Source organism: Aspergillus ibericus, assembly GCF_003184845.1.
Source record: "Aspergillus ibericus CBS 121593 unplaced genomic scaffold BO80scaffold_108, whole genome shotgun sequence".
NCBI lineage: Eukaryota > Fungi > Ascomycota > Eurotiomycetes > Eurotiales > Aspergillaceae > Aspergillus > Aspergillus ibericus.
The window spans coordinates 1-7,704 of record NW_020292206.1 but is presented as its reverse complement, the minus strand read 5'-3'; the positions used below and the strand labels follow the sequence as shown (position 1 = coordinate 7,704).

General features: G+C 47.9%; 3 protein-coding genes across 3 annotated transcripts; 2 read left to right on the top strand and 1 right to left on the bottom strand.

The window, feature by feature from the left end:
* Positions 1-1,847, top strand: BO80DRAFT_395383 (HET domain-containing protein). Its single transcript, XM_025717309.1, has 3 exons — positions 1-109; positions 214-968; positions 1,025-1,847. The coding sequence occupies exons 1-3, from the start codon at positions 74-76 to the stop codon at positions 1,725-1,727; spliced, it is 1,494 nt and encodes a 497-aa protein (XP_025569109.1). The 5' UTR covers positions 1-73; the 3' UTR covers positions 1,728-1,847.
* Positions 1,848-4,461: 2,614 nt separating this feature from the next.
* Positions 4,462-4,722, bottom strand: BO80DRAFT_370334 (uncharacterized protein; the record flags this gene model as incomplete). The annotated part of the gene is made up of 1 exon (XM_025716443.1): positions 4,462-4,722. A coding segment is annotated over one exon (261 nt), but the record flags the coding sequence as incomplete, so codon positions are not given.
* A 401-nt stretch (positions 4,723-5,123) lies between these two features.
* Positions 5,124-7,645, top strand: BO80DRAFT_439927 (purine and uridine phosphorylase; the record flags this gene model as incomplete). The annotated part of the gene is made up of 3 exons (XM_025721101.1): positions 5,124-6,141; positions 6,186-6,600; positions 6,667-7,645. Coding segments are annotated over 3 exons (2,412 nt in total), but the record flags the coding sequence as incomplete, so codon positions are not given.
* Positions 7,646-7,704: the final 59 nt, after the last annotated feature.

Here is a 7,704-nt window from a genome sequence, read left to right as displayed (position 1 = left end):
TGACTGGAGATGTGTTTGATGTTGGGATAGGACGTAAGTTAATCTGCCCTAGCATGCCACTATCAGAGACAGAATGTTGACTGGAGATGTGTGTGATGTTTGGCTAGGATGTAAGTCAATTTATCTTCAGTTGGTGCTATCTTATATAGCGATCAGCACTAGGCCTCTGGGCTTTTTATGGATCAGTCTGTATCTGATATTACCCCATCACAGAACACCTGGGTCAGTTCTACCGACGATGATGTAATCAAACGCCTCAATGCTGGTGGCACCCTTTCGCCCGATATTGGTCAGTTCGACTTGCTTGGAAAGTGGTTTGATATATGTGATGAAACCCATCAGTCTTGTGGCAAGAGTACCGACACTTGGCCAACAAGGGTGGTTTTTGTCGGACATTCGAATAAAAATTCCTTGCAGCTGCAAGAGCTTGAAAGTTCCGTTGACTACATAGCATTATCTCACTGTTGGGGTGATAAGACCCTTGAAAGAGAACAGTGTCTAACCACCGATCGCAACTACAGTCAGCGAAAACAGGGGTTTCAGTATGACCAGCTTCCACGCTTATTTCAAAATGCTATTGAAGTGACGCGCAATCTTGGGAAAGATTATCTCTGGATCGATGCTCTCTGTATCATACAGGGAAATAAGGACGATTGGCAAAAAGAAGGTAAAAAGATGGAAGATGTCTTTGCTTCTGCATACTGCACCATTGCACCGAGCTCAGCAACATGTTGGGTAGACGGCTTTCTCTCCAATTTTCCGACAAAAATTCCGATTCATAAAGTGTGTCAGAGTCCCAATCCGGAGCACGATTTCTCTCAACACGTGGATAATGGTCCCTTAAGCAAGCGAGCGTGGGTACTGCAGGAGCGAATACTTTCACGCCGGACAATCTTTTTTACCTCGCGAGGCATCTACTGGGAGTGTGGCAACGGTGTTCGGTGCGGAAATCTCACCATTCTAAAATGGTAATGCTCTCCACTTTTCACTAAAAGAATTTCAGCTCACGTCTCCAACGCACAAGCCCTCTCTCAAGATGGTACTCAATAGATTCCAATTTTCCTTCAAGACTGCATATTTCGGGGGTTTCATCAACAATCACATTTCTCCAAGAACTCATTAAGGACTACACTAGTCGTTGCCTTACCGTTAAGACAGACAGGGTCCTTGCGTTCTCCGGGTTAGCCAAACGGATAAGCAAAGCGTTGGACACATATGAGAACCATGGAATCTTTGAAAATGTTATGCACAGGCTCCTTTTATGGAAGCGACCTGATTCCAAGACAAAGCCACTTGATTACGAACAGTTCAAACCGCCATCCTGGTCTTGGATGGCATATAACGGGCGTGTTGATTTTATGACGGTTTCACCACTCCGGGTTTCAAGACGTCTCAGATTCGCCCACGATCACTTGGAGGTCGAAATTCGAACGTTCGCGGTTGAAATGCTCAAGAATTGCGAGATGCGAAAAGACAAAGAATATTATACTGTCATTGCAGGGCAGAAAGAAGTGGGCTCCTTTTATTTCGACACAGACAAGACCTTATTTGAATCCTGTGTTGTCATTGGGATAGATAAGGAGGACAGAGACGATGTTTCTGACAAGATATACTATATACTGATCGTGGACAAATGTTGGGGACAAGGCTGTTATCGAAGGCTGGGTGTTGGAAAGATACAAGCACGCTATGTTTCGGAGGAAAACGGGGACGGCAAGCTTGTCTGAGTTTTAAGAAAGTATAACTACCAAAGGCTTTCTCAACTACGGCCTGAACTGGTACTGGGACGCATGCTGTGAGAGAACTGCCAAGCAAATGGTTCGAGGTTCAACCCTCCTTTATCTGTGATACTTAGTTTATTGGATTCAGTCAAATTCGAAGTTTCTACAGTAACCAATCGAATATTAGTGGCTGCAGTGAACAGAAAGATGCAGATAACGAGAAATATACAGCATAATCCATATCGTTCCGGTATAAAGTATCTATGAGCGTACTTGTTTTCATCCTTCCAAAGGCTAACGATACCGTGCGAAGTGTGTTAATGCCTCAAGCCAGGAACCCAGATGGTCTTTTTATACGTTATTGATCGCTGTTATTGAGATTTATATCAGTATAGTTTAAAAGTTGGGTTATGCCCTGCTACTCGCTGGGGGACTATTCTTGCCTGCTCTGCCCTGCTATTCCTATGTTTACTCACAGGACCACCCTCTTTCTTCGCTATTCACGGGTTGGGACAGAAGATGAAGTAGCCTGTTACTGAAGGCTAGTTGCTCGGTAGTGCTTCCCGCTACAGCAGCTAGTGGACAAGGCGGGCAAGCGCAGACCGCATAAAAGTACGCTATACCCATGAATTGAATCACTTGTTCAAGAATATGAACTAACAATTGAAATACTGTATGACTCTTTTGCTCTTCAAGCTGCCGCCTCTCAGCCCCGTAAATCTACTCACGGATAATGCCAGGCACGTCTTCGTTGGACTCTGATCTCTTCCCACTCTTCAAGTATCGGACCAGGCTAGGTGGCTAAATTATAGCAGCGGTAATACCTTTTCTTTTTCACCCAGTAGGGTTCCACGCTCCTAATAAACTTTTGCCCCACTAACAGTCTATTATCAATAATCTATTTTGCTGCCTCCGGTGAGTCCAACCAGACCCTTATCAAGACTGATTTTCTTAAAGACATGTCCCTCTTCTTCAACCATGCAATATCTTCGACCCGGAATTTCTTATCATGGAGATCATTCTCAGCTATAATCTTCTTAATCCCTTGTTTCTTGTTTCCTTCTAATTTGAAGTCTTCGGTTGGAACTCAGTGAACCACGATCCCAAACTGGGGTTTCATTACTTTGGTGTTGTTTCCCAGCTCTTCCAGTCATTTGGTGCTGTTCCGGGCTGTCTCCGCAGACTGGGTGTCCTGGAATCGAATGATATACCCTTGTTTAGTAATACCAATGCCCGCGACTTGCACTTCTCTGGTAGATTTTATGTTCAGCAGGGCGGTCTTGATGTGTGTTCGCTGCTTCAGTAAGAAGGGCTCTTGAGAATCGGTCATTGTTAAAATCTTGATCGAGGGTTGGTGCGGTATTAATTCGGACACAGTTGGGTTCCTTCCTGGGGCGCGGGATGGTTCTTGCTGGGTCTGGCTGAGGGTTGCCAGCAGCCACTTCCGCCCAGGATCTGTACACGGGGGCGTTCAGCGGTTGTGCTTCCAATTTGGCCTGTAGGGCTTGGATTTCTTCCTGCAGTTCCTTATTGTGGGTTCGCAGGAGCTGTTATTCAGCTTTCAGTTCTTGGACCTCCGCCCTCACTGTCTCAATTATTTCGGTCTAGTGTTTGAGTGCCTCATTGAAGCTGTTGAAATATTGTCAGACATCCTGGTTTGTCACCCGCCCGTTGCTTTCTCCGCCGGTCGCAAATTCAGGGTTCGCGATCGGCTCATTTTCCTCTCCGTCGAGGCCTCGCCTGCGGCGTTTTCTTGCTGCTGGGATCCTTGGGCGAAAGTCATAGTCGCTGAAAATTGTCGCTGTTTCTTGGGTGTTCGTGGGATGGGGTTCGGTAACCCCTGGCGGGATCGCCATCGGGCCGAGACTAGTGCCCGCTCGGCACACAGTGACAGCCACAACACCTCACTTACTCACGATGGTTTGATATACGAATTTTTGGACTGCTATAGTACTTTTCTTTTGCGCCTCAGTCGCTCTCAGCCGTGGCAGGCTACAGTCCGTCTCGAAATCGCTCTGACCTTCAAACAAGAGAGAATTGTCTTCCGGACCCACTGCCAAGCACCTAGTGAGTATGCTATAGTGAACCACCCGCCCATACATTTCTTAGCGTATAGATTTATGCATCAACTTATCCGCCTCATTAATCTGCATAAGCTGACTTCCGCTTTCCATTCCTCAACCATCGTGACAAAGAATGAGATCCACTAGTTACGTACGTACATAATATGATGCAACCATGTAGAAAGGCAGCCATGCATACGGATAACCACGGAAGATCTTCATGGAAGACCATGGAACGATTATTTTCGCAGAACCAGGAAACTCTTGTTCGTTGGTCCATCCATCCACGCCGTGTGTCATTAACTTCCCCTTCTGTCATCCACGTATCTGTGCCTTGCGGGTCATATAACGGTTGATAGACGCACAGTCCGTTCCATAGAGTCCGATGAGACAGAAGAGAATACCTGCGTGGCCAAAACCGCACCTGTCGCACAGGAACCAAGAGTACATTTGTTGTTCACTAGCTATCTAATCAAGTGCTAAACCAACAGGACAACATGCAGGGCGCTGCGAACGCGGACAGTCCATAACGTAGCAGGCAGTAGTAAAAACTTAGAGAACTTGCTTGATGGGACACTTGACGACCAATTTGGATGGGGGCTATCGAAAACATGTCACTCAGCTAATTCTTCAGGCAGAACTGTACCACAGCAAATCCTAAAGATTTCCAATAATCTCTAGAAGCATTTCGGTGTATTTGATTTAGGAGATATCTGTAGGAGTAGTTTGGCGAGTGCATGCTGAGAATCAAGTCGAGAAGGGTACTCTTGGGTCAGTGTTCTTTCCTTAACTGCAACGACGTGCTCTAGAAGCACCACTGCTTCCTTCATCTGTCCATTATATTGATATGCACCCGCGAGCGCATGCTGAGAAGTGAGTCGATCAGGGTGCTCTTCAACTAGTATGCTTTCTCGAACTGCAACCACATGTTCCAGAAGCTGGCAGTTCGCCACGTGATTTATTTGTGAATGTCCCACCCACTGTTTGCGCAGATTACGTGCCACAAGGGAACGGGTGAACCCGCTCTCGACACCAGTTCAACTCAACTTCGGCCATAGCCGTTTCCGACTTACCGATATCAGCCTTCATGGCAGAGCCGATAAAATCGTCATTCAGCAGCATGTCGTGCCAGCATCCGCGCTGCGCCTCCCTCGGGCGGCTATCACGGATCTGTGATTGGTGAGTACAAGCGTAAGGCTGCGGACAGAAACACTCCTCATCTGTCTCGCGATCTTAGCTCTGCTCACCCTCATGTTGACGCCTTTGTATCATAGCCGGGGCGCAGGTATCCAGCAAGCTCTACCTTATTCTTCTCATATTCTTTGCAGGCTCTCCTGAAATGCGACCGAAAAGCCGCAACGATTTTGCGATCGCGATCATTTGTGCCCTTCCCCTGGAGGCTGACGCTGTTGAGACCCTGTTCGACGAACATTACGATCGACTAGGAAAATACTACGGCAAACAACCCAGCGACGCGAATGCGTACATCAATGGAAGGATTGGCAAACATGACGTGGTCTTGTGCTATATGCCAGAAATGGGAAAGAGAAGTGCAGCAGGTGTTGCCTCTAGCCTGAAAATCAGCTACAGGGGTGTCAAGCTTGCTCTGGTGGTTGGTATTTGTGGGGGTGTGCCTTCTCCACCTGACTATCAAGAGATATTCCTAGGTGATGTGATTATCGGCGATTCCGTGATCGAATATGATTTCGGCAGGCAATACCCTGGTGGTTATCGAAGGAAAACTGGCGTTAAAGACACGCTGGGGAGGCCAGTTCAAGAGATTCGGACACTTTTGAACGCCCTCCGTGCTGAGAATTCCCGCAGCGAACTTCATAGTCGGACACAACAATACCTTCAAGTTCTCCAGCAAAAAGCGGCGAGGTGGAGTCATCCCGGAGTCAGCGATGTCCTTTTCAGGGCTTCCTACCTTCACAAACATTATAATCACCCTTCTCCTGCCGAGTGTTCCTGCTTTGAAAGCGACTCACCGGAAAGAGTTTGTGAGGAGGCGTTAGGAAGGGACTGTGACGAGATTGGTTGTGATCGTAGCCAACAAATTCGATGTCGAGAGGCTTCAGGCGCCAATCAACCCTCAATATATATTGGACCAGTTGCTTCTGCCGACACGGTGATGAAGTCCGGACAGCATCGAGATGAAATAACCGGGAGAGAGAAGGTCATAGGATTCGAGATGGAGGGAGCAGGGGTATGGGACAACGTCCCATGTATCATCATCAAGGGGGTGTGTGACTATGCCGATAGCCACAAGAACAAGCTGTGGCAGGCGTACGCCGCTGCGACCGGAGCTTCGGTGGCAAAAGCTTTCTTGGAGTACTGGGTGCCTGAAAGGCGCGAAGGTGAGTCAAGTTTCAGGAATTTCTGAGAAGTATACTTAAACTAGGTCCCGCTGATAAATTGTCAGCCAGCCACCTTGTTTTCAGGAATATTCCTTTTCCAAAGAACGAAGGCTTTGTTGGCCGTGATGGACAGCTTCGTCAGCTTGAAGAGCTGTTGTTTTCCCCAGGCCACCAACAGAAGGTTGCAATCACCGGCCTCGGCGGAGTCGGTAAAACACAGATTGCACTCGAATTTGCGTACCGAACCCAGCAGTCGCGACCAGACTGCTCGATTTATTGGATTCCAGCTACGAACTTTGAGTCCCTGCAACGAACGTATTTCTACATTGCCCAGCAGCTACAGTTGCCAGGACTTGAGGAAGAGGGAGCGGATGCCAAGAAGCTTGTCAAGGACTACCTCTGCGACAGTAGCGCGGGCGAATGGTTGCTGATATTCGACAATGCGGACGATATTGACATGTGATTTGGCAAGCCCGACGGTACCACCGAGCCATGCCGGTTGAGCGACTATGTTCCATGGAGCAGGACAGGCAGCGTACTTTTCACCACGCGTTTCAAGAAAGTCGCCTCTAAGCTCGCGATGCAAAATGTGATCAGAGTCCCAGAACTAGACGAGGCTAGAGCGCTAGATCTTCTTAGTGAGCGGCTGGTGGATAAGTCTCTGTTACAAGATGGAGATCAATCTGCGCTGCTTTTAAAGCAGCTCACTTACCTCCCGTTGGCAATCGTACAGTCTGCTTCTTATATCAATGAGAACTGTCTGAGTTCACTTGCGGACTACCTATCACTCTTATCCGCAAAGGAAGAAGAGGTGATTGACCTGTTGAGTGAAGAATTTGAAGATGATTGGCGTCCTCACGATACTACGAATCCAATGGCCGCCACGTGGCTTATATCTTTCGAGCGTGTACAGCGTACCAATCGCCTCGCTACTGATATCCTGTCCTTCATGGCATGCATAGAGCCGACAGATATTCCGGAGTCCGTTCTGCCACTACCGCAAGTGGAATCCCGTAAGGCATTGGTCGAATCCATCGGGATGCTGGAGGGATATGCCTTTGTGACCAGGCGGCCTACCAAATCATTCGACCTGCATCGGCTTGTTCACCTTGCGACGCGAAATTGGCTGAGGAAGACTGGAAGCCTATCAAACTGGACCCTCACAACACTTACAAGACTGGAAGAGATATTCTCTAACGAAGATCATACAAACAGAGACAAGTGGAAGACCTATTTACCCCACGCACTAGGACTTTTGAGAAAGGAGGAGGTACAAGGCATTAGGCAAAGATATGAGCTGCTCTACAAAGTTTCGATGTGCCTTCTAGCGGATGGTCGAGCGATGGAAGCCGTTCAATACCTTGAAGAACGTTGCAACTGGCAGAAAAGAGAATATGACGAAGAGCACCCCTCTCGACTTACTTCTCAGCATGCGCTCGCTGGTGCATATCGAGCCAATGGACAGATCAAGCAGGCAGTGGAGCTTCTGGAGCATGTGGTTGCAGTCCGAGAAAGAACACTGGCTGAAGAACACCCTGACCGGCTCACTTCTCAACATATGCT

Coding starts and splice junctions, on each gene's coding strand:
- BO80DRAFT_395383 (XM_025717309.1), top strand. CDS start 74: ATGTTGACTGGAGATGTGTGTGATGTTTGGCTAGGA. Junction 110..213: donor TGTGTGATGTTTGGCTAGGA/TGTAAGTCAATT, acceptor ACCCCATCACAG/AACACCTGGGTCAGTTCTAC. Junction 969..1,024: donor AATCTCACCATTCTAAAATG/GTAATGCTCTCC, acceptor CCAACGCACAAG/CCCTCTCTCAAGATGGTACT.